We start from the raw sequence: 26894 nt of genomic DNA, 5'->3' as shown, positions 1-26894 counted from the left end.
TGCCAGGTCAGCTAGTCGAAACAGGTAGGTTTTCAGCTTCATACGGAAGGAGCGAAGGTCGGTTGTTGCCCTGATGTCTGGGGGGAGGTCATTCCAAAGGGTGGGGCCCACTACAGAGAAGGGCCTACTCCTGGGCGCCGCCCTCTGGCACTCTCTGGAGGACGGCACCCGGAGTAGTCCCTCTCTGTGTGAGCGGACGGGTCGCAGGGATGTATGGGGCAGGACGCGATCCCGCAGGTAACTAGGCCCTGTGCCATGGAGCGCTTTGAAGGTGGTAACCAGCACCTTGAAGCGCACCCGGTAGGCCACAGGAAGCCAGTGCAGCTCGCGCAGGATGGGTGTTATATGGGAGAACCTCGATCTCCCCATAATTACCCGCGCGGCTGCATTCTGGACCAACTGCAGTCTCCGGGTGCACCTCAAGGGGAGCCCCATGTAGAGAGCGTTACAGTAGTCCAGGAGAGACGTCACCAGCGCGTGAGTGACTGTGCGCAAGGCCTCCCGGTCCAAAAGGGGCCGCAATTGGCGCACCAGGCGAACCTGGTGGAACGCCCCCCTTGCCACGGCTGCCACGTGATCTTCCATAGACAGCCGGGCATCAAGGAGGACGCCCAAATTGCGCACCCCTTCCACCGGGGCTAATTGGTCGTCCCCGATGGCCAGCGATGGCATATGCTGGTTGAACCGGGAAGCCGGAAGCCACAGCCACTCTGTCTTGGAGGGGTTGAGCCTGAGCCTGTTGTCATCCATCCAGACCCGTACGGCTTCCAGACACCGGGACATCACTTCAACAGCCTCATTGGGGTGGTTTGGGGTGGAAATGTACAGCTGAGTGTCATCAGCGTACAGATGGTATCTCACCCCAAAACCACGGATGATCTCGCCCAGCGGCTTCATATATATGTTGAACAGGAGAGGCGAGAGGATCGACCCCTGTGGGACCCCACAGATAAGGGGCCTCGCGGTCGACCTCTCCTCTCCTGCCAACACACATTGCATCCGGCCAGAGAGGTAGGAGCGGAACCACCGTAATACGGTGCCCCCGACCCCCAACCCCTCCAGACGGCGCAATAGGATACCATGGTCGATGGTATCGAAGGCCGCCGAGAGGTCTAATAGGACAAGGATGGAGGAACAACCCCCATCCTTTGCCCTCCAGAGATCATCCACCAACGCGACCAAGGCTGTCTCCGTGCTGTGACCGGGTCGGAAGCCGGACTGGCGCGGGTCTAGATAATCAGCTTCCTCCAGGTGGCGCGGAAACTGCTGAGCCACCACACTCTCAACAACCTTCGCTAAGAAAGGAAGGTTGGAGACAGGACGGTAATTTGCTAGCTCCGTTGGGTCCAGAGAAGCTTCTTGAGCACGGGCCTCACCACCGCCTCTTTCAAGGCGGTTGGTAAAAGGCCCTCACCCAGTGAAGCGTTCACCAGCCCCAGTAGCCAGCCTCGTGAGCCCTCCCAGGAGGCCAGTACCAACCAGGAGGGACATGGGTCCAATAAACATGTGGTGGCTCGCAGTCGCCCGCGCAACCTGTCCAAATCTTCGGTGACAACAGGGTCAAACTCCTCCCAGCATGGTCTCTCAAGACTAGCCTCGGACGTCCCCACTGGAGCACTGAGGTGGGTCCATCCCCTTCGGATCTGATCGATTTTATCCTGCAGGAACTCTCCAAATTCCTCTGCCCGGCCCAGCAATGGGGGGTCCCGCTGCCCCTGTGACAAAAGGGAGCGGGTCACCCGAAACAGGGCGGCAGGGCGGTTCTCTGCGGACGCTATAAGGGTGGCACAATACTGACGTTTGGCCACTCTTATTGCCACAAGGTAAGTCCTTACGTAGGCTCTTACCTGTGCTCGGTCGGATTCGGAGCGGGAGGACCTCCACTTGCTCTCTAGGCGTCTCCTAAGGCGTTTCATCGCCCTTAGCTCCCCGTTAAACCAGGGGGCCCGGGTCGATCGTGGCCGTCGGAGAGGCCGCAAAGGCGCCACCCGGTCCAAGGCACCGGCGGCCGCATTATTCCACGCGGCTACCAGGTCCTCTGCCCGGGGGCGGGGCAGGTCTGCAGGAGGTGGCCCAAGCTCCGCCTGGAACCTATCTGGTTCCATCAGACGCCTGGGGCGGAACCATCTGGGATAGTCTGGTTCCGCCTCCCCGCGGTGGGGAGCAGCGCCAGGGAAGTCCAGCTGGAGAAGTGAGTGATCTGACCATGACAGGGGCGTGATGACTAAATTCCCTCTTCCCAGATCACTCGTCCACTGGTCGGAGACAAACACAAGATCCAGTATGTGGCCTCCCTCGTGCGTGGGGTCCTGAACTACTTGAGTCAGATCCATGGCTGTCATGGAAGCCATGAATTCCCAGGCTGCCCCGGATGCCTCTCCCGTCGATGGCAGGTTGAAATCCCCCATCACTAATAGCTTGGGGGTTTCAACCGCCATCTCCGCGATCCGCTCGAGGAGCCCGGGCAGGGCTGTTGATGTATGGCGGGGAGCCAGGTATACTATCAACAGGCCCAGCTGACTCCCTGGGCCCCATTTCACGCCCAGAGACTCACAACCAGATATCTGCAACACAGTGAATTCTCTCGGTGCCAAATCTTCCCGGATGATTATCGCTACCCCACCACCCCTACCTTGGGCCCGTGGCTGGTGGAATACACGGTAACCTGGAGGGCACATTTCCCTGAGGGGCAACCCCCCCTCCGGGCTCAGCCAGGTTTCCGTTATTCCTGCGAGGTCCGGCTCCCCCTCTGTGATCAAGTCACTGATGAGGGGGGCCTTATTAATCACGGACCTCGCATTACATAACATCAGCCTAAGGCCCAGGCTCTGCCGATCCTGTCCACCTAGCCTGCGGGGGTTGGTACAAGCGACCGAGCGTATCCAGCGGCCCCGGTCTCCCAACCGACTGTATGTTCTTCTAGTGTCCTCGCGCCCGCCCCTCCCTACGACCGTCGCAATTGGAATTCCCCTTGTAGGAATGGTGTTTCCTTTTAACGGTCAGTGTGGCAATGAAAGCTCACGTGAACTGTCAGGGAGGCACGCACTCCAGGAGCCTGTGGCAGGAGGCATTGAGACTCAGTTCCTGGGCGGAGAGACACTTGAAGTCGGTTGTGTCAGAGCACATCTCGGGCATTGCCAATCATCAGGCTGACTGGATGAGCCGCAAGACCATCGACCATGGCGAGTGGCAACTCCAGTGCAAACTTTCTCAAGATCTCTCGGCAGTTCGGCACACCACTGATGGACTTGTTCACAACATCGATGAACACCCAACTGCCGAGATTCTTCACACGTTTTCCGCTCGGAATGCGGAAGGGACAGACGCTCTCAGGAGCAGATGGCCGGCCGGCCTGCTATATGCCTTTCCTCCTTCCCTCTCATCCCGGAGACCCTGAGGAAGGTAGTGGTAGAGAGGGCAACCATCATCCTCGTTGCATCAGATTGGCCCAGACGGCCTTAGTTTGCGGACCTATTCCAGCTCTCCGTCTCACCTCCTTGGAGGATTCCTCAAGAGGAAGTTGCCCTGTGCCAGGGGTTCCTGATCCACCCGGACTCCCAGTAGCTCCACTTGACCGCCTGGCACTTGAGCGGTGCCTCTTGAGGAACACTAACCTTTCCTCCCGAATCATAGCAACCATTGAGGCCTCCAGGTGACTGTCCACCACGCGAATCTACAATTCGACATGGTCAACGTTCACCAAATGGTGTTCCCTCTGGGTATCTGCCCGACTGAGGCTTCGGTTGCGCAGGTCCTAGACTTCTTGCAGAAAGGTCTAGATGGGGGTCTCTCCCATAATACCCTGAGACGTCAGGTGGCTGCTCTGTCACTGGTCCTCGCCAGAGATGAACTTCCCCCCCTTTCCCATCTTCCTTTGATAAAGAAGTTCTAAAGGGTGCAGCCAACCTTAGGCCCCCTCCGATCCATAGGTTCCCCACGCGGGACCTGCCCCTGGTTTTGCGGGCTCTAACTGGGGATCCCTTTGAACCGTTACTGACGATCCACCTCCGTTTCTTATCTCTCAAGGTAGCTTTCCAAGTTGTGGTGACTTCTGCTCGTCGCATTTCTGAGTTGGGGGCCCTCTCGTCCAAAGACAATCTATGTCAGTTTCACCACAATAGAGTGGTCCTGTGCCTGGACTCTACTTTCCTCCCAAAGGTCAATTCCCCTTTCCATCGGGCCCAAGAGGTCATCCTTCCCAACTTCTGTCCTGCTCCTTCCCACGAGAGAGAACACCTTTGGCATCGTTTGGATGTCCGCCAGGCTCTGCGCATTTATCTCCGGCGTACAGCGACCTTTCACAGGTCTGAGGCCCTCTTCATTTCTTTTCAGCCCGATTCTCTGAGAGCTAGGTTTTCGTCTGCCACTATTGGCAGGTGGTTACGCCAAGCAATCTCCACTGCCTATCAGTCATCAGGCCAGTCTCCTCCTGCGGGGATCACGGCCCACTCCATGCCGAGTGCCACTACTACTGCGGAGTGGGCCACTAGTGCCCCTTCAAGGACATTTGTCGGGCGGCCGCCTAGTCGTACCCGACTCCCTTTATACGACATTCCTTCGCATCTGCTGACGCATCCTTTGGGGGCAGAGCTCTTCAGCAGGTAATAACCGCCCCTCCCCCTGGGTCTTAGTCCCTCCCTAGGACTGAGCTTGAGTACATCCCAGCAGTGACCCCTCCCTCACTTTTACTGGTAAAAGAACGTTGGTCCTTACCTGAACGTTCGTTTTAAGTAGAATTGAGGGAGGGGTCACATCCCTCCCGAGTAAGACTTAGTCAGCTAGTCAGGTGGAGGGTCGTGTGGTCTGTGGTCTGTTTGTTTTTTTGCAGATTCGTACTGTGACTTCGAGGAAACTGGGAACCAACAAGGAATGACGAAGCATAAAAGAAATTTCCCTCAGTCTCTGGACCAATCAGGCTTTGGTGATATCCCAGCAGTGACCCTTCCCTCAATTCTACTTAAAACAAATGTTCAGGTAAGGACCAACGTTCTCTTTTTATTGTTGGCCAACTTATTGTTGGGAACAAGCAGGCAACTGGACTTCTTGGCTTAAGTGGCCCTTCCTTACTTAATGATTCTGGGCCTCCAAGTCCCTTATTTGTCTGTGGACTAATATGCAAAGATTCTTAGCACGGCAGAAATTATGGACCACTGAAGTCCATTTGCTGCCATCTGACTGATAAGTGCTCAGTCTAAATCCATTAGCTGGATTGTAGATTTTCATTTCTACTTTTCAAATGTGCTTTCCTTCTATTTATATATATAAATGGTGTAACTGATTTGAGAAAGAGAACACAAAGATGCTTTTCTCAGGCAGCAATTTTTGAGTTGACTGTCCATTTGTATTCCGCAGAATACAAATTCGCAGAAAGGGATAGACCAGTGTTTTTCAAACTTGGTACTTTGAAGATGCGTGGCCTTCAACCTCTCAGAATTCTGAGAGTTGAAAAGTCTACACATCTTAACGATATCAAGCATGAAAACCACTGGGATTCACCAACTATCCCTGTCAATTTGAGTATTGCATGCATGTATTTCTCTTCTCCATCAATTGCTAGAAATATGGTATGTGAGGAAAACAAAAAACAAACCTCTGAAAATGAGATAAAAGTTTGTGAAGACACATCTCTGAAGAAAACAAATACTTCCAACACTTCAGGAAATGAAGAAGAGTAACAGTCACAGAACAAGTCAAGATATATCACTTACCCTGATATTCTGAAGAGAAGCCAACTCGACAGCTTTCTGAGCCAGGGTTAAGAGGTTGGCCTCTTGAGAAATACGCCGTCTCCTCCGGGTACTCTGGATGACTCCTCCTCTAACTGCACCAAAGTCGTTTGTTCTCGGACCAATGCCATCAGTGGCAGCTACCTGCTTTCCTGCTTCTTGGGCATTCTCATACATGCCCATCATCTCCATGTCAGGCTGGCTCGGTTGACTCCCCGATGGCATATCCCCACGCTCTAGTTCTGCCCTAGTTAGTTGCGAATAACTTTCTTTGTGACTGAACATTTCAGACTGAGGTTGGAACTGGACTTCCGGGTGTTGCTGTGATGGCCAGGGGTGGGTTGGCACGATGTTCCCAGGGTAGTCCTCAACTGCCTTGGAGACCAGCGTTCCTTCTCCAGAAGGTACTGGTGGGACACCTTCCTTGGAGAGCCTGCGTGATCTCCTTGGGAGATTGATTTGTGCCTGTGGTAGAACCGCCTGGGGGTTCTGCTCTGTCAGAGCCTTCAGCAACTCCTGATTCCTCTCAGAAACTGGGTGGAACTGATGGGAAACCATATGATGCTGAACAGACTGAGGAGGTGCTCCCAGATGTGGCTGTGGCACAGAAGCCGATGGCTGAAGGCCAAAAGTCTGCACTCCTGCCTGTTGTTGGTGGTGGTGATGGTGCTGCTGCTGTTGGGAATAATAGTTTTCAAACAGCTGCAACTGTGGAAGAGCTTGCTGTTTCTGCTGGGCAGTAAAAGCCTGGCTGGAAGATGTGGGAGCCTGTTGAAGAACATGCAATAACTCAGGAAGACCCTGCTTCTGGCCCTGCTGTCCAAAAGCCAGCTGAAAAGGTTGCAGAGAGAGGCTTTGATTTTGTTGCTGCTGCTGCTGCTGCTGCTGTTGCTGCTGCTGCATTTGCTGGAAAGAGTTCATCTGGGCTTGCTGCCTTGCCAACGCTTGCTGTTGCAACTGGGCCTTTTGGGATAGCATCTGCTGGACAGCATCCCCATACAGGTTCAGCTGTGATACCACTCCTCCTTTCTCCCTGTTTCTTTTCAGGGCATCTGGGTGGCCATAGTAATCTGTAATGCTGGCATTAGGATGTCCTCCTTTCTGGTTGCCACCATAAACTATGCCATGGTTCCACCCTCCGGGCTGAGGCTGCCAATTTGCCTCACTTCGCTCAGGCAGCCGGTTTCCCATTAGGGAACTCTGCCACTTGACAGCAGCCAGTTGTCCCTCCCCTCTGTCCTGATACATTGAATTTAGCAATGCAGCATTGCTGGGAATACTGCTGAAAACCCCAGCCTTGGTCAGCTCCATGGGCTGGGTGGGAGGCACATTCCCTCCGTGGCCGTAATACTGTCCTTCTTTTAGCTGCTGCTGCTGCTGCTGCTGCTGCTGCTGCTGCTGGTGAGCTTCTTTCAGGAGAGCATCTTGCTCATTAAAAAATGCAACCCGCTTTCCAGTTCTTTTGTTTGAAGACTTTGGCTGAGCCTGAAGACTCATGATTCGGCGCCTCTTAAAGTCAGATCAGCAACCAACCCATCGCAAACGCAAGAGCAGAATGGGAGGTAGAACGTAGGAAGCCAGCAGAAGGCTCTCCTCTTGCATCAGCTAATCCATGCGGAGTTGGAAGGGGTGGTGGGTCCCAATTTATAAGTTTAAAAGGATGCCAAGGTCCAACCGTTTCACTCCCTGAAACAGAAATAAGCACGGTTAATAGCCAAAACAGCAAGGGAGATCTGATGTATTCAGCTTTCTTAACTTAGGCAACTGCTTTAAGAGTAAGATACACATAGTCCTTGACTTACAACAGTTCGTTTAATGACTGTTCAAAATTACAACGGCACTGGAAAAAGGGACTTATGACCTTTTTCACACTCATGACTGTTGCAGCATCCCCATGATACCCATGCAATCAAAATTCAGATGCTTGGTGGCAACTGACTCATGTTTATGACGGTTGCAACGCCCTGGGATCATGCAATTGCAATTTTCTGACAAAGCAAAGTCAGTGGAGAAGCCAGATTCACTTAACAACCATGTTACTAACTTAACAACTGCAGTGATTCACTTAACAACTGTGGCAAGAAAAATCATAAAATGGGGCACAACTCATATACCAAGTGTCTCACTTATCAACATAAATTTTAGGCGCAATTATGGTCATAAGTCAAGGACTAGCTGTCTAACCAAAATCCTTAAATTTTCTGGATCCTTCTATTTAAAGCAGACCAAAATACAGGTAGTCCTGGTTTAGCAACTCCACGTGGTCATTAACTGTAGATGTCCCTAAGTAAAATTGTGACTGTCTTTAAGGTTTTACTTCAGATTTCTTTTGCTTTACAAACCTGCAGATGCCATATATGCCAGGACTAGTTGAAGCATTACTTTTTCATCACTGTAACTGCAAACAGTCACTGTAACAAGGCAGTTGCTAAATGAGGACCACCTGTACTGCCTTCAAAGAGGGTAAAAATGGATTTGTTTACTACACTAAGGCATGAGATGTTTTAAATCATGGCTTCTTAAAGTTTAGAGCACTTGGACAGAATTCGACTGTGTATGTGTGTGTGTGTGTGTGTGTGTGTGTGTGTGTGTGTGTGTGTGTGTGTGTATGCATATGTCTGTGTATATGTGTGTGTGTGTGTACATATATATAAAGACCTTACACGGGTCTTTTGTGTTACAACCCCTGGTATGCCTAAATATTTTCCTGGCTCAACTGATAAGGAGGCGAGCCTGTGGCATAGTGGCTAAGACTCCTGCCTAATATATAATACAGCCCAGGTTCAAATCCCAGTAAGGGTATGGCTAGCTGATGAGAGCTAATTAGCTCGAAATAGATCTATACTAGTCTCCCTTTATTGTATCAGTACAAATACAACACACACACACACACACATATATACATACACATACATACATACACATACATACATACACATACATACATACATATACATACATATACATACACATACACACACACACACCTGAACATAAAGCACTAACCCAAGGGAGTCAAATCACAAGCTTCATGCAATTCCCAGATTCATTTCTACAACTTTAGAATCCTTAAGATTGCACAGTTCAGTGACAAATCACAGATAACAGATAGCATTTTTCACTAGATCTCTTTTTAACAGAAAAGCAACAAAATTAGGCATCTTAAAATCCACAGGCGAGACTTAGCATAAGGAAGCAATATTAGTTCTACACACCCAAATATTAAGATTCTTCAAAAAAAAATTTAATCTGTTGCATGATACACAATGCTAAAAGACAACTTAGATCAGTGGTGGCTAACCTTTTTTATCCTTGTGGGCCAAAAATGTGCACACACAACAGCACACACCCACGTGCCCCACCCCCCTGCACATGCACGCATGACCCCTCCAAGGTCCCCCTCCCCCCACGCCCTGTTTTGGGCCTAGCAGGCCTCCCTGCAGCCTCCTGGGACCACAAACTGCACACACACACACGGTCCCCTGCCCATGTGTGCGCGACCCACCCCATGTGCGCATGTCTCCCGCTTGCGCCCCGCCTCTCGTGCATTTGCGGCAGAGACTCAAAAATCAGCTGGCTGGTACGAGGTGCGTGCACATGCATAGTGGAGCTGAGCTGGGGCGATGGCTTGCGTGCCCACAGAGGCCATAGGTTCGCCATCATGGACTTAGATGATACACTTTGAGCTGCGAAGGCTAAGTATTCATTAGACAGATTCACAAAGTTGTGTATTATATATATTAGGAAAACCAGTGTGAAAAGAGAGTAGCTCAGATCCTGTTTTCTGGAACTTCTGTTCTGAGGATGATCAATACAATAGAGCAAGCCTGTGAAATGACAGCAAGTGGGCCGGATGCTCTGCAAGGACGAAAAACATACCCACAGGGCCAGCGATATGACGGGGTTTGACACCCCTTCAATAGAGGTTTCTAGCTCTACATATTCTCTAGTGCAGTGGTTCTCAACCTGTGGGTCGGGATCCCTTTAGGGGGGTCGAACGACCCTTTCACAGGGGTCACCTAAGACCATCGGAAAACACATATTTTCAATGGTCTTAGGAACCAAAACTCCAATTTTATGGTTGGGGGTCACCACAACATGAGGAACTGTATTAATTGAGAACCACTGCTCTAGTGTCTTTCCAGTGTAAGCAGTTTCCATTTTCTCAGAAGTAGAATACTTTTCAAGTGTAGAGTTTATCAATACCAAGCAAGAATAATACAACTAACAATGAAGCCCCGGTCTAGACACCTTCATAGAGGGTCCCCATGTGTAAAAAGCAGGAAAGATAAACACTGGATAAGTTGATCTTCAACTCAACTATTGAGCTGAAGGCATTACGGGAAGTCCATTTAATTTTCCCCAACTTCATAATGTAAAGAGTGCCAATGGGTTCTTTCTTCCTTCTAAATTGTTGCCACTCCCAGATAATCACCAACACTTAGCTAAATGCTGCACACATATATTAAGGCTAATTAAACATAATACCAACCATAAGAATGACTTGATAAGACAACTTGGATCTGGCCTCTTTTCAAGGTGCACAAGACCACACAAGGAAACTGATTGTAATGCAACTGTCTCTCAGCTTCTATACAAACTAAGGCTGTCTACAAGCTTTCCCTTTACAAAGGCAAATAACCACAACAAAAGAAAGAATGGATGAATTGTGTGAAGAGAAACAGAAGGAATTTGAAAAGCCTACTTTAACATAATCTTTGGGGTCATCTTGGACCGCAATGCTGATTCAGCTTACCTCCAGCATTGATAAACACATAAATCAATGTTTCTAAAATAAATAATCTAATACATCTGGAAGAATTAGAGATGAAGAAAAATTAGAGAACACAACTGAAAAAATGCAACTACAGGTAGTCCTTGACATACAATAATTCATTTAGTGACTGTTCAAAGTTACAGCGGCACTGAAAAAAGTGACTTATGACCATTTTTCACACTTACAACTGTTGCAGCATCCCCCTGGTCATGTGATCAAAATTCAACTGTTTGGCAACTGACTCGTAAGTTATGAAAGTTGCTGTGTCCCGGGTTCATGTGATTTCCCTTTTGTGACCTACTGACAAGCAAAATATATGAGGAAGCCAGATTCACTTAACACTTGTGTTACTAACTTAACAACTGCAGTGATTCACTTAACAACTGTAGCAAGAGAAATCGTACAATGGAGCAAAATTTACTTAGCAACATCTCATTTCGCAACATAAGTTTTGGGCTCAATTGTAGAGGAATTCGAGGAATACTTGTACAATGCATGATATTGAAGTATATGCTGTTGTCTATACAGAATATTGGGCTTGCATAGTAGATTCCGCATTCAAACAGGCATCTGATGGATTTACCTTTATCAGTGGTCCCCAACCTTTCCAGCTTGGTGACGAGGGCCAGGACAGGGGTGGGGCATGTTAGTGGCAGACGCATGCGAGGGCACACATCTCCATTTGTATGAGTGGTAGATGCTTGCACTTGTGCGCAAAGCCTCTCAGGCGTAAAGCTTTACTCAGACAAGTGGAGCTTTGCACATGGGCACAAGCACCCTCCGCTAGTGCAAGTGGAGTTTCGTATGCCAGTGCAAGCGCCCTCCACTCACATGAGTGGAGCTTCACATGCGCATGGCTTGTCCATTTGTCCCACAGCCTGGTTTCGAACTGGCCACAGACCAATAGTGGGCTGCAGACCGGGGGTTGGGAACCCCTGATATATATATATACTAGGCAAGAGTTTTAGCCACTATGCCACAGGCTTCTCCTCCTTTATCAGCTGAGCCAGGGAAATAAGTATGTGTTTGTGTTTGTGTAGGTCATACCAGGGGTTGTAACACAAACACACATATATGTATGTATGTATGTATGTATGTATGTATGTATGTATGTATGTATATATATATATATATATATATATATATATATATATATATATATATATATATATATATATATATATATATATATATATACATATATATATGTATGTATGTATGTATGTATATATATATACATACATACATACATACATACATACATACATACATACATACATATATGTGTGTTTGTGTTACAACCCCTGGTATGACCTACACAAACACAAACACATACTTATTTCCCTGGCTCAGCTGATAAAGGAGGAGAAGCCTGTGGCATAGTGGCTAAAACTCTTGCCTAGTGTATAATACAGCCCAGGTTCGAATCCCAGTAAGGGTATGGCTAGCTGATGAGAGCTAAATAGCTCGAAATGGATCTATACTAGTCTCCCTTTATTTATTTATCAGTACAAATACAACATATATATATATATACACACACACACACACACACACACACATGTCATTTCACTTTCACATCAACTCCTAAGAATAACAATTTATCTCCTTCGACTGCTCTTAGCAGTTCTTCTCAAAATTTTGGCAGCCAAAGCATGCACCTGAAGCAAAAGGAGAATGAAACCAGTGCAGGAAGCCTTCTGCAACGTCTACTTCCCAGGGCCAGGCCGTCTCTACTTCCTTGCACATAGACAACAGGCTTACCGTGTCATTGACTCACTTCCTCCTCCGCTTACCCTTGGTGAACCCTCCCTCCTCCACAGTGGTTGCAAGCAGTGGAGCCCTGCAACCCAGCATTAGCAAGCAAGGGCGTTCCTTCAGCAAGGCTGAAAAGCTCTCTGCTTGGGAGTTCAAAAATATCTCTGACACACATGTATGTGCAAACACACACAAGCCCACACACCCTCTTGAGGTGGAAAAAATCTGCTTCAAATGAAACTGATAAGTGTACTTGCATTTGGTCTACTAGCTCAAGAAAATGTCACAGCAGGCACTCTAGACCAGTGTTTCTCAAACTTGGTGACTTTAAGTCCTGTGGACTTCAACTCCCAGAATTCTCCAGCCAGCTATGCTGGCTGGGGAATTCTGGGAGTTGAAGTCCACAGGACTTAAAGTCACCAAGTTTGAGAAACACTGCTCTAGACTATAAAAGGACCTCAATTAGGCAAAAGTAAAAAGTTATCTTTGTATATTGCCTGTTCAGAAATTTTACCAAGCCCCACATAAGTTTTGACAGGATGTGAGGCTACAACTTTTTCTCAGAAAGTAAGTTGTGTCAGATGATAGAAAAACAATGCCCCTAAACAGTAACCGTAAAAGGCATAAACCAAGACTTTCCCTTAAACCATTTCTCCTCCCCATCCCCCACCCCAGGATAGCATGCTAATTCTGCCCTTGGGTCACCCTGTCACTTGGGAGATGAATACCAAAATACCTCCTTCCTCTGCTTTGGTTTGATTTCTCTACCAAGCAGCACAAACGTCTTCAATGCTGCTAACCCTTTCTAACTCACATGGAACACTTTCATTTTCTTTTCGTTTTACAACGACAAAATGTGGTTTCTAAAGGCTGACAGCTTTGCCCAAACCAGCACATTTGCAATTAAAATGAACAACCGTCCCGCAGTTCCTGAAGGATTAGCAGCACTTGGGAGCCAAGGAAGGCCTTCATTTTGTCAGAACATCTCTATAACAGTTAATCAAATACTCCTGGGAATTAATGTTTCCTAGTTTCTGTTCCTGAGTTTTGTGGGATATTTTCCCCGAAGTTGGAACTTCTCTTGAAATCATCATCCCAGCCACACTGTCCTTCATTACTGGTTTTAGTTGGTGAACTGTTGAAGATGTTAGCCTAGGAAAGGGAGATCCAGGTTCAAGTCCTCCCTTAGGCACTGTTGTGGCCCCCCAGCAGCCAGTAGAGCTGGCAGCAGATTCAGACAGCGAGGAGGTTGGGGAGGAACATGGGCCAGTCCTGGAGTCTGGGAAAGGCTCGGCTGAGAGCTTTGTGTTGGAGGCAGAGAGGGGGTCAGAGCCGTATGCCAGCTATCAGCTGCCCTCAGAGTCAGACATCAGTGAGGCAGACAAACAGCTGGAGCCTGTTCCCAGTGTGCGCATGCGCAGAGTTGCCAGATGAAGGGAACAGCTAAAGAACAGGGGTCGACTTGGGGGTAAGGCCACAGGTGGACGATGAATGGCCCCTCCCAGAGGAAATAAAAGAGGAGCGAAAGGGGAGTGGAGTTTGCAGGAGACAATTAGTTCGCTTAATTGGTTCCTGACTCTCCGAGACTCCTTGGCAAGTTTTGCAGATATCAGCCTGTCAGCTCTCCAAACCAGATAAGGTCTGTGACTGTAAATCATCCCTTGAAAGACTTTGCTGGATGTGAATGAGCAGAATTCACAGTAAATTAATAAAAGGGATTTTTGTCGGGAGAAAGAGTCTGCTTCATGCTCTTGGGAAGCCCAGGTCAAAACAGGCACAAAGGTTCATGGTATGACTTTGAGCCAGTAATTGACAACCAATGGGACAACCAATCTCACAATTTTTTTAAAAATATACAAATATCATCAGGGCCTGCAAAACCTACCTTTCCCCAAGAAATGTTGATATCAGTCAGAGTCATTTTGTTTGCACCATGTGGGGAGAAAACAGAGTTGACAGCTCAATTCTGTGTGTGGTTACATTCAGGAATTAATCATACACAAGCCAGAATAACAGCTGACTGCACATTCTCCTATTTTTGCATGCATACCATCTCAAATACTATCACAAAGGTAAACATCTTTTCCCTTGCACATGTGCTAGTTCTTCCCGACTCTAGGGGGCAGTGCTCATCTCCGTTTCAAAGCCAAAGAGCCAGCGCTGTGTGAAGACGTCTCCGTAGTTATGTGGCAGACATGACTAAATGCTGAAGGCACACAGAATGCTGTTATCTTTCCACCAAAGATGGTCCCTATTTTCCTGTGCGCTGTTTGGAGAATCCAAGCATGGGTTAAATTCTGTCCTTCTGCCCAATGGACTGGATTGAAATTTCCGGCCACGCCACCTGGTCTCCTCTAATATCCAGTTTTCAACTCAGTCCAGACCATTCGGACATACTTTTAAGTTTGAGATTCTCACCTGAAGTATAGTGTATACTAGTAAAGGGTTGTTTGATGAGAGGATTCCAGCACAGGAGATTGTTCCTTCACCCAAACTTTTTAAAGACATGGTCCAGTGCCAGTGGGTGCAACCAGGAACCCTGGCCAACCCTGGGGGTAATGACAAACTTTACTCTGTTGATCCCACCATGGAGAAAATTCTTAAAACACCCTTCTGTTGATCCTCCAGTGGCGGCTCTTACTTCATCCTCAGTGCTCCCACCAGACTCGCTGGAGGGGCTTAAGGCGGAGGACAAGAGGGCTGAACGGGCTTGCCATAAGACTCATCAAGCCGCAGCATGGATCATTAAGGCAGCCACCTCCACCTCATTCTTTAACAGGGCCACGATTGCCTGGCTTCGCCAGTTGCTCACTAGATTGCCTTCAGGGGATTCCAGGCTGCGCCATGATGTAAATAAGATTGTGGCCACAGTGAAATATTCGGCGGATGCCTCAATGCGGCAACGTTTGCTTCGCGTGCCATGGCATCCAACGTCACTTCTCGTCAGCTCCTACGGCTCCGCCATTGGAATGCGGACATGAGATCCAAATGGAATCTCTTTGGGGATGCTCTAGACTCAGTGTTAATTGAGAATAAAGACAAGCGGAAGATGATGCCTTCTGTTTCCCGAAAGCAGGACCACAGGTCCTCTTCATACTTCCGCAGGCAGACTCCCCGCCAGTCCAATCCTCAGCCTAGCACGTTCTCCTTTCAACGTTCTTACGCTCAGTGGACGGATCACACCCAGGACAGGCAGCTATTTTGGGACAGGGCCCATCACCATCCTTTTCCCATCGGCCCTTTCGAGGAGGGTCTGGAAACAGACCTTTCTGTCGAAACAAGTGACCACCATCCCAACCCTCCCATAGGACACAACTCTTTGCCGCCCAATTGGAGATCATCTCGGATGCGTGGGTGATCCAAACAGTCCATTTGGGCCTCACCTTGGAATTTCTCTCCCACCCTCCCCGCCACTTTATTTGTTGCTCAATCCCCAAGTGTCCCATCAAGAGGGGCCTCATGGAAGCTGAGATTCGGCACCTCAGGGAGATCATGGCCATCGAACTAGTTCCCTCTGGGCAAGAGGGCAGGGGGTTCTATTACATTTTATTTCTGGTTCCCAAAAGCTTGGATGGAGAGTGATACTAGTTCAAAATGAAGTCCCTCCAATCCATCCTGGGCTGCATTCGAGAAGGGGACTTCCTAACATCGATCGACCTGAAAGAGGCGTATCTTCATGTCCCCATCAGACGTGCGCACAGATGCTACCTGAGGTTCTTCTTCACCGGGTCCCATTTTCAGTACAGGGCCCTCCCGTTTGGCCTGTCGTCGGCCCCAAGGACATTTACAAAGATTCTATCAGCAGTCGTGGCACTGCCAATCTGCCTACAATGCTACCTCGATGACACATTGATCCAGTCGTTGTCGCCAGCTCAGTCGGTGAGCGACCTTTGCATCACCATGCGGAGACTGCAGTTACAGATTTACCAACAACCTCGAGAAGAGCCACCTGACCCCGGTCACCAGCGTCTTACACCTGGGGACCATGATAGACACTTCATCTTGCCAAGTCTTCCTCTCACCAGACCGCATCACAAGCCTCCAAGAGTTGGTCCAGCGGGTTCGTCTCTCCCCCAGCACTCGCATCATCACCTTGTCGCAGTTGCTGGGGAAGATGATCTCATGTCTCTCCATAGTTCCTTGGGCGTGACTTCACACGAGAGACCTGCAGTGGTTTCTACTCCCAATGCAGAGGGCCAGCAATTCGCCAGTCAAGGTACGACTTCCTCCCAAAGTCCTTCGATCCTTCCGGTGGCGGCGGTCCCCGTCTCTGACACAGGGGACTTGCTTCAAAGAACCTCCAGGCTGACCATCACAACAGATGCCAGTCTCTTTGGCTGGGGTGCCCACCTTCACAACCAGTGGCTCAGGGACAGTGGTCAGCTCACGTTCTCTCGCACAACATCAATTGGTTAGAGCTGAAGGCAATCAGGCTTGCGCTTCGGAAGTTCCAACAGCACATCCAGGGTCGTCATGTGCTCATACTTACCGACAACATAGCGACAAAGGCACACATAAACCGACAAGGAGGCAGCAGATCAAGATCCCTCATGACGGAGGCGGAGGCGATCAGACGATGGGCAGAACGACACCTGCAGTCCATACGAGCGGAGCACATCTCTGGAGTGAACAATGTCCAGGCGGATTAGCTGAGCCGGACTACCCTGGACCATTCAAAGTGGCATCTACACCCGCGACTTTTCCAACAACTATCACAGAAGTTTGGTCGTTCCCTGGTAGACCTATTTGCCACTCCGAAGAATGCACAGCTCCCTCGTTTCTTCACCAGGTACCAGTGCCCCGGGGCACCCTCTCTGCTGCCCCTGGCCCCTGCTTTATGTGTTCCCCCCATTGGCACTCATGCCCAGGGTGACCAGGAAGATACTGGAGGCATGGGTGGAGGTCCCTGTGGTAGCACCATATTGGCCCAGACAGACATGGTTTGCCTCTCCATCACATGCCCCTCGAGGATTCCTCAGGAGTCGGCCTCTCTCAGGCAGGGGGTGGTTGCCCATCTGGAACCCCAGTGGCTCAAGCTAGCCGTCTGGCACTTGAGAGGGACCTCCTGATGAGAGCTAAGTATTCCAACAAAGTCATCAGCACCATTCAGGGCTCCAGAAGTCCCTCTATCACAAGGATCTATGACGCCACCTGGCCCACCTTTGCTCGCTGGTGCGTGGAACGTCATATTCAGCTGGCCATCTCTTCACTTCGTCAAACCTTGGAATTCCTCCAAGAGGGCCTTGATAAGGTCTGGCCCCTAACACCTTACAGCGCCAAGTAGCTGCTCTATCCACCGTGCTCTCAACCAGCACTGGCTAGCCGCTTAGCAGACACCCGGAGGTACATAGCTTCCTCTCCGGGGCTTCTAATCTCAGTCCTCAGATTGTGCTTCGATATCTGTCCTGGGATCTGGCCACAGTACTTAGGGTGCTTATCAATGCTCCCTTTGAACCGATCCACCATTCTTCCTTGCGACATCTGACTCTTAAAACTGCCTTCCTTGTAGCTATTACGTCAGCCGGCAAAATCTCAGAGATTGCGGCCCTGTTGGTCCGGGACGATTTGTGCACCATACATTCAGACAGGGTCATTCTCTCTCTCAACCCATTCTTTTTACCAAAGATCAATTTCACCGAGCTCAGGAAGTTGTTCTTCCGGACTTTTGTCCACACCCGAGTCATCGCAGGGAGCGTCTTTGGCACTCCCTCGATGTTCACAGAGCAATCAAGGGGTACATCAAATGTACACCCTCTTTTTGTCATTCTGAGGCCCTGTTTGTCACATTTCAACTGGCATCCATGGGCCGCAGGGTCACCTCGTCTACCATCGTGAGATGGATCAAAGCGTACATCTTCCTCACCTATGAACAGCAGGGCAGACTTCTCATGTGATGGCGCACTCAACATGCAGTGCAGTCACCATGGTGGCATGGGCCACTCAAGCGTCGGTTGAGGAGATCTGCGCAGTGGCGACTTGGGTGTCCCCATCATTGTTTGTCAGACACTACAAATTGGACAAATTTGCATCCACAGACGCTGCCTTCGGCAGAAGAGTGTTGTAGACCATTGTTTCTACACCTCAATAGGGTTGGGTTGTTTATATTTCCCGCCCTTGGACATATTTTGCTTGGGTGTGTCCCATGCTTGGATTCTCCAAGCAGCACACAGGAAAATGACCATTGGCTTACCTGAAGGGTCCTTTTCTGTGTGCTGCGGGTCAGTCCAACCCCACCCTGGGGTACCTTTTCCATCGGAACGGATTTCTCCTACTTTGACCTTGATAGACGTTACCATAGACTTGTCTTACACGGGACTATGCCTTCACTGAAAACTGAATATTAGAGGAGACCAGGAGGCATGGCCAGAAATTTCAATCCAGTCCATTGGGCAGGACAGAATTTAACCCATGCTTGGACTCTCCCGCAGCGCACAGTAAAGGACCCTTCAGGTAAGCCAATGGTCATTTTTCTACTTGCATTTTTACAAGCTTTCAAATTGCTAGATTGGCAGAAGCTGGAACAAGTAATGGGAGCTCACTCCATTACGTGGTGCTAGGGATTCGAACCCCTGAACTGCCACCTTTCTGATCAACAAGCTCAGTGTCTTAGCCACAGAGCCACCACGTCCCTGTACTAACATACTTTTATACTAACATACTTATGTATTTATGGAGAAATATGAACGTTTAAATAAATTACAGATAGTTATAAATATCCCTTCAGCACTGGATTCTGCTCCCCTCCAATTTTTGTTCTAAAGCTAGTGCTTTCCAATTTATAAATTCATTTCCAAGGAAGGAAAAAAATCATAAAGTGATTTTCATAGTAATCTAGGCTTAGAAATAAATGATTTCTTCTCAAAAGATTGCATATGGCTTTCTTTAATTTATAAGCTAATATAATTTTTGATGCTCTTTTCTAAACCTTACCCAATTCATCAGTTCAGGCTTGATTATATTATACTGAATGAAAACCTAATGTTTAAAATGTTTAAAATAAAAATACATAGGTGAATATTTTCTTTCAATACAAACTATGGTTAAGTAACTATGACACACAAAAAAACAACCTAGATTTGGCTCCCCTTTAGGCTAATAAAATCATTGTATATGAAAGAGAAATGTAATATTTTGGAAGGAAAAATATTTCTTTCTCCTTGGGGGCTGGGATTACGTTGTATCTGCAATGCTGTGCCAAGGAAGAAAAGAACCTAGCAGGCAAGTCATAACAACAAAATCTTGCTGCAAAAAACTTTTAGAGTATACAGTAAAAAAGAAACGGTTACTTATTATACAGATGAATAAACATCACCGAGCTATAACATGCTTTATTTCAGATGAGCCCAACTGAATAAACAGGATCAATGCATAAACCCTGCCTTGCTTTAGAGCTATAAGGCTCAATTTGAATGTAAAACCAAAGCTTGCTATTGGCTCAATGCTTTCAACTTCAGGCTAGTCACTTGATGTGTAATCAGGACAATATTCATCCGGTGCGGGAGGGACAGGAACTCCAGGGAGAGGCCTTCCCTGACTATCTGTAGAACCCAAGCGTCCTTGGTTGTCTGGGCCCAATGGGAGGCAAACAGCTGGAAGCGACCCCCGATGGGCGCCGAGCCCGGGCAGTCACTTTGACTTACGGAACGGCCTGTTGGAGGCCCCACCGCGGTTATACTTGCGGAAGCCGAACTGCTGCCTGCCTCTGTCCCGAAAGGGCGCTCTGTCCTGGGACCTGTCGCCCTGCTGACCGAAGGACCTATTGGAGGGAGAGAAGGAAGAGGCAGAGGTGGAAGGCTCGGAGGCACGAAAGGACTGCCTCCTAGAATAGGGAGCGGTCTTACGTTCCTGCTTCTTGTTTAGAGAAGGGAGGATCTTCCTCTTGTCCTTGGACTCGATGAGGAGAGGATCCAGGGACTCGCCAAATAATTTGGACCCCTTAAAGGGGGCGGAAGCCAGTTTCCACTTGTTTTTCTGGTCCGCTTGCCAATGGCGGAGCCAGATCAGCCGGCGAGAAGTGATATTAGAGCCGAGTGCCCTGGAGGCGAATTTAGTAGCGTTAAGGGAAGCGTCAGCGGCGTATTGGGAAGCCGCGATTATTTTAGACATGTCCTGGTGGAGGCGGACGTCTCCCGCCGGGAGCTTGGTCAGGAGCTCGCGCAGCCAGATCACAGAAGCCCTATTGAAAAAGGAGGCGGATGAAGAGGCCCTAATGGCCCAGGCAGCCGCCAGGTGGGTCTTGTGGCACGCCTTTTCCACCTTCTTATCCTCCGCCTTAAGGCCTTCCAGAAGGTCGGCCGGTAGGGAGGAGTTAGAAGTGAGTGCAGCGATGGGCGGGTCGACAGTGGGAAGGGCCAGAAGGTCCTCCAGCACTGGCTCCATAGTATAAAGCTTCCTATCTACCCCACTGGGAGAGGACCGCGTGGCTGGTTGAGCCCACTGGCGCTGGATTAGGTCGAGAAACAGCCCCGGGACCGGAACCAGCTCTTGTTGGGGTGCTGGGACATCAAACATGACCGCATTGGGATTAGCCGGAGTGGCATCCGCCGCCGGCATGGCCGGTTTGGGCTTGATCCCCACCCTGGTGGCAGCCTTGACCTTGTGAAGGACAGATTTGAAAAGGCTGGGCTTGAACAGACCCGCAAAGGCGGGCGCTTCAGGGGGGAGGTCCTCGTCGTCCGAGAGACCTAGCACCTCCGGGTCAGGGTCCTCAATGGCAGAGGCCTCGCTGACCACCGAGGATTCCAGGGAAGGATGGCGAGCATGCTTGCTTGGAGGGGGAGCTGCCTGATCGGGTTTGGGACCCCTAGGGGCCACTGCAGTGGGATTCTTAAATTTCATGGCCTCCGTGATGCCCTTGGCAATGGCACGGGCCATTAGTTCCTGCATGCGGGGAGATAACTCCTCTGAGTCAGAATCAGGATCCAAGCCCTCCTCTAGGGGGGGTGAAGCCTCACCCTGCATATCATCTATACTAGCATCCCCAGGGGGAGGGGCCTGCTCACAGGCCCAAGAGGGTGCCGGGGAAGCCGGCTCTGCAAATGACCTGTTTGGGGATAGGTCCTGGGACTCCACCTCCTCGGCAAGGACCATTTGGAGATCTTCCCGGGAGGGAGGGATTCCTGAGAGGGACTGCTCCCTGTCTGCCTGGCGTCTGGCCTTCTCAAACTGCTTGTCAAGGGCCCGCTGGCGCCTTTCAGCATCCTTGGCCTCAGCCACAGAAGGGGTTCTGGAATGCTGTTTCCCAGAGCTACCCCCACCACTCTTGCCCGCACCCCCACTCCCCGATGAGGAGGAACCCTTGCTAGGGGCCTGAGAGAGGCTCAGCCTAGTATCTTGGGAATCAGGGGGACTGGGCAGGTCCATAGTCAATGACCACACAAGATGGAGCAAGGCTATGACAAGGCAGAAGTTAGAGAGAGAGACTGGTTGCTGCAAGGGGAACAAAACAAAAAGATTTGTCAAAATTGCCATATGCACAGTAATTGAGTCAATACATATGAAAGTATCCCATGCTTAATACCAGTCAGAGGCCCAGGGGTAGGATTGGGGCCTGCACCGAGGCGCAAGGCTCCGCAGGAGAAGCAGGGAGGAGAATGACTAGAAAAATGCTTTGGCCTGCGCTTACTTAGGCCTCCTCCCTGAGCTGGTATAATGACCGTTGGTATGGCCCAGGAACCAGCACCGCTCGCAAAAATAGGCAAAAAGACGAAGGTGGCGATCCCAGCCTGAGAAACCCTTGCTAGGCCCTGCCACCTCCAGCGGTCTCCTGATAACGAGGCTGATGCAAAATGGCTGCCATGACAGGGCGCGCTTTTTTTCACGCCTAAAATGGCCGCCGCAACAGCGTGGGGCTAAGGGAGAGCGAGGAGCGAACGCGCCTCGAATGGCGACGATTGCTCACTCCTCCCTGCGGCAGAGGTCCTCTAGCAGGCCGGGGAACGAAAAAAACTTCGTCTAAAATAACAAACGAGGGGCCTGGGAACGTAGGGACCTCGCCGCTGCAGCCGCGCCGTTTTAAACGACAAGCGGCAGGCCTCCGAAGCCGTCCCATAAGGATCGGCTGAGGGGCACCCCCCACCACCTTCCAGCTTACCTCCTGGCCTTCAAATGCAAATTCTGCTGGAGAAAAACGCAGCGATGAGGATAGAAACGTCTCACAAAGTTGGGGAAATGTTAGGAAATAGAAATAAAACGCAAATAGAGAGTCCAAGCCAAAAAAGGATTAATTCAGCTCAGAGCTCTAGCTAATTACGTCCAAACGGGCTGACTGAGGAAGAATTCTGGGGGATTGATCACACCAGGAGGAGGTGTGGCTAAAGGAAAAATAGTTCCTCAGTCCTAAGGGCAAGCAGACTGAATTAACCCATTGCTTGGACTCTCCAAGCAGTGTACAGGAAAAGAGAGGTGGCAGATTTTAGAGAACAGCTCAAAGCTGTACTGCAGCAAACAATAGAAAATAAACAAAGAATTGGTGTGCTGGAGGAGGGTGCGGCCGGGCTGGGGGAGGAGGTTAAGGCAGTCCAGAAGAAGAATATAGAATTGGAAAAATTTATGGCAAAGATAGAACTTGAAAGAATGTCCATCTTTCTCATATTCCAGAACCTACCAGACAGAAGATGAAGATCTTAAGGATATCATGAGTACAATCTTAGCAGAATATATTAAGAGAGATAAAGAACAGTTGTGGTGGGATATGGATATGGTTTACAGGATTATCTCAGCATATGCCAGAACACGTTTCAAGGGAAGTACATGTTAAATTTCTTAGGAAGACCACGAGGGATGAGGTGCTAGGGGCCCAAAGGGGAGGACCACTAAAATATAAAGACAAAGAAATTACCATTCCTAAGCAAAATCTGAAAAAAATAAGAGATAAGAGGAAGTATTCCTCCTTATCAAAGAAATTATATAATAATGGAGTTTGGTTTAGATGGTTATTGCCAGAAGGAATGTTGCTCTTCTGGGAGGGAAACAAAATTAGAATTAATACAGTTGTGGAGGCAGAGGCCTTCATTAAAAAGTATAGTGCCCTCCTAGAGAACGAAAATATAAGAGGTAGTGAAAAAGGTGACAATATACAAGACATGAAGGAGGGAGGGGCCGCTGCTCCGCCTGGGGACAGGGGGGAGGGAACCATATTGGAAAGACTCAGGTCACAAAAATAAATGTATTTGAAATATTATTGTAATTGTTGATACATTAGAAAGTGGCAAGAGATGATTGAACACATGGTTGATACAATGTATAATAAGATGCTGTTTCTGCTTATCTTTTATCTTTTGCTTTTTCTTTTCTGTAAAAGTTGTGAGAATTGGAGAGATTTCTACCTCTAGCACAATGGAGTTGCCAAAAAAATTTGGATATCCACTTACCCTTTCCCATATTTTTAAAAATCAATAAAATTCTTTTTTTAAAAAAGTGTTGCCTAAATATAGACTTTTCTTTTCTATGGATCTGCAGAATTCATTGTGAATATTTAAATTTGTTTTTATTTATCTGATTTCTGCAGACCTCAACAAATGACTCTAGGTTGCATACATCATAAAAATATAAAACAATACAGAATAAATATATATGGTCACCAAGCAAACCATTGCCATAGATGTTAATACAGTCAAGAAATGAGGGCCTTAACATAGTCAGGGCACCAGGCCCATAACCAACCAGGTCTTCATGACCTTAGGGTAAGGATTATCATGATCTCTGAAGAGAGAATTGTTCCAGAATGTTCCTATCATATAAAATGAACTGTTGCAGTGATGTATCCCCAAATATGGACCCAAAAACTTTCATTTTTTGTTTGTTCTTATTTAGCAAAGACCTCCAGATATCCTGTTTACTTTTCCTGCTGTGTTGCAATATTATTGGGTATGCTTCCCTTCTGCAGCTAGATATTGATTTTATTCAGCATTGTTTTGATTGCAGATGCTTTAGCTTGATGTGTAAACTACCATGGTATAAAAACCTGGCATATAAACGAGAAGTAGGTCATGTTGGGAGTTAAAATATTTGCCAAAATTACACAATTTAAGCAGCATCCCTTCACATTCACTCTCCTAGAGTTCTACAAGTTATTCCCTCAGTTTTGAAAAACAATTCTGAAAAATGAATCCTGCTCTTAAATATTATATTCTGTTTAATCTCCACAGAGCTTTTATTTCAATTGTGAGGTACATGACCCCACCTCTAACAACATTATGCTTCATTTGCTGCCCATCTGCCAAAGAGCCTCCCACAATCTTCCTTCTCAGTTTCAACTGCTATTCCAGTTATTGCTAGTTATGTTGATAGTCATAAGCAGCCTTATATATACCCTTGCAATGCAATCCTATATATGTTTACTCAGGAGTAGCTCCAGCTATGCGCACAGCACTTAATTAAAAGAATAAAAAATGCATAAAAATAACTGCACTTTAAAAAGAACTATTAAAAAGGCCCCAAAAAAGGAAAGGGTGGTATTAACCACAGTAAGAGTCACTGTAAAATCTCCTCATTCCTGGGACTCCTCAGGTCTGATACCAGAACCATGTCTTGAGGGACTACGGAATATGGAGAGGGACAGAGTTAATTGTACTGGGGGGGGGGGAGATTCTACGTGGCCGTCATTGTGGCAGAGAAGACCTTCCCTCCTGGGACCTGTCAGATGTAATGCCCTGGCAGATGGGACCCGCAGCATGTCTTCTCTGCCAGAGCTGATGGGGGGAAGCAGAAAAAGAAATCAAGAAAAAACAGTCTCTCATATAACCCCACCCCATGCCTTGAAGTGAAATCCCAAATAAGTATGGAGAGAACTGAATCTCAAGTTGATTTCTGTAATGGTAAAGCTTCCCCTCGCACATATGTGCTAGTCGTTTGCGACTCTAGGGGGCGGTGCTCATCTCAGTTTCAAAGCCGAAGAGCCAGCGCTGTCCGAAGACGTATCCCTGGCCATGTGGCTCATATAATTAAACACTGAAGATGCACGGAATGCTGTTATCTTCCCACCAAAGGTGGTTCCTATATTTCTACTTGAATTTTTACATACTTTCGAACTGCTAGGTTGACAGAAGTTGGGACAAGTAATGGAAACTCACTACGTTACGTGGCACTAGGGATTCGAACCGCCAAATTGCCGACCTTTCTGATCGACAAGCTCAGCATCTTAGCCACTGAGCCACCACGTCCCTTTTTGTACAAGCCCTTTAAAAACCAAGATTTCTTCCTTCAAAAGCTGTATTGTATGTATACAGGTAATCCCTGACTTATAACAATTTATTTAGTGAGCGTTTGAAGTTACAACAACACTGGAAAAAATGAGTTATGATCATTTTTCACGCTTACGACTCTCAAAGAATCCCCATGATCACGTGAATAAAATTCAGATGCTTGGCAACTGGGTTCCTATTTATGACGGTTGCAGTGTTCCAGGGTCATGTGATCATCTTTTGCGACCTTCTGACAAGCAAAGTAAATGGGGAAGCCAGATTCACTTAACAAGCGTGTTAATAACTTATCAACTGCAGTGATTCATTTAACAACTGTGGCAAGAAAGGTTGTAAGATGGGGCAAAACTCACTTTAACAACTGTCTTGCTTAGGAACAGAAATTTTAGGCTCAGTTGTGGTCATAAGTCAAGGGCTAACTGTACAGAAACGTAAGTAATAAAACTACCTTATGATGTTTTAACATGTCTAACATAAATAAAATATTGTTCTAGTTCACACATCGTACTAATCCATGGTTTTCTATGTCATAATAATTTAGGTTTGACTAAATAAGAAAAATCAAACCAATCTAGGGCAAGGCAGAATGTATCAATCTAGTCTTCAAGGATTGGGACAAATAAGCACATAGGTTTTTTTGTACCATTTGACTTCCTCCTTCACCTTAGCAAAGAAACTAATATGTTAGATAACCAAAGAACCTTGTTAATTACTACTTAAGTGATCACTTGTGTCAAAGTAAGAGTCACACCCCAGGCACTGAAACATTCACAAGTAAACAATAAGCTCCAAAAAGCTTATATAAAGATTGTGCGGTTAAAGCAGATTGATAAAACAATGTCCCTAAGCTAAGCACTTTTATGACTTACTGACAACACTATATTATTTCACTTGGTTCTACTATAATATTAAATTCCAAATAATTTGATGGAACTAAAACTTATTCTAGTTGAAGTCGCTTAGTCTTAGTTTATATTCCTTTTTAACTTCAAGGTTAGATGGGTTAGAATATAAACATATGTATGGACTATCATGGTCAAGTGATATAAAAAGATCACATAATAGATTAATATGGAAGAGGTCAGTACTAAAACACATAGTCCACATGTAAAAAGATCCAAGATTCAAACTCTGCTATTTGCTAGATCAAATAACTCCACGAATTAAGACTTTTGCTTGAAGCATTATCCCTTTTAATACAATAAAAAAAATGCTACAGGGATACCCAGGCTTATATGCTTTCTCCTTTCCTATCATATACTGAGAAACTCTACTATATAAATTTGTCCCAAATCAACAGAAATTCTTAAATAACTGGGCCTTGGATATTAATGATCCAAGAGATCTTCCAGATGATCTCCTCCAGTCAACTAGCTCACCACTGGTTCCTACCTCCCCAAATTCCCTACCTGTCACTCCTCTGATGTTACA

General features: G+C 47.7%; 1 protein-coding gene across 2 annotated transcripts in view; it reads right to left on the bottom strand.

Annotated features, from left to right (window-relative positions):
- The window catches only part of MIDEAS (mitotic deacetylase associated SANT domain protein), a 108462-nt gene that overhangs the window by 40966 nt on the left and 40602 nt on the right, over window positions 1–26894 (bottom strand). For both annotated transcript variants that reach the window (XM_081942878.1, XM_081942877.1), the window contains exon 2: window positions 5709–7412. In XM_081942878.1, coding sequence (XP_081799004.1) covers window positions 5709–7223 — 1515 coding nt within the window. In that variant the 5' untranslated portion in view covers window positions 7224–7412. The remainder of the gene's footprint in view (window positions 1–5708; window positions 7413–26894) is intronic.

This window comes from Natrix helvetica (genome assembly GCF_964273705.1).
Source record: "Natrix helvetica genome assembly, chromosome: 1".
Taxonomy (NCBI): Eukaryota; Metazoa; Chordata; class Lepidosauria; order Squamata; family Natricidae; genus Natrix; species Natrix helvetica.
This window is presented reverse-complemented; position numbering and strand designations above follow the sequence as displayed.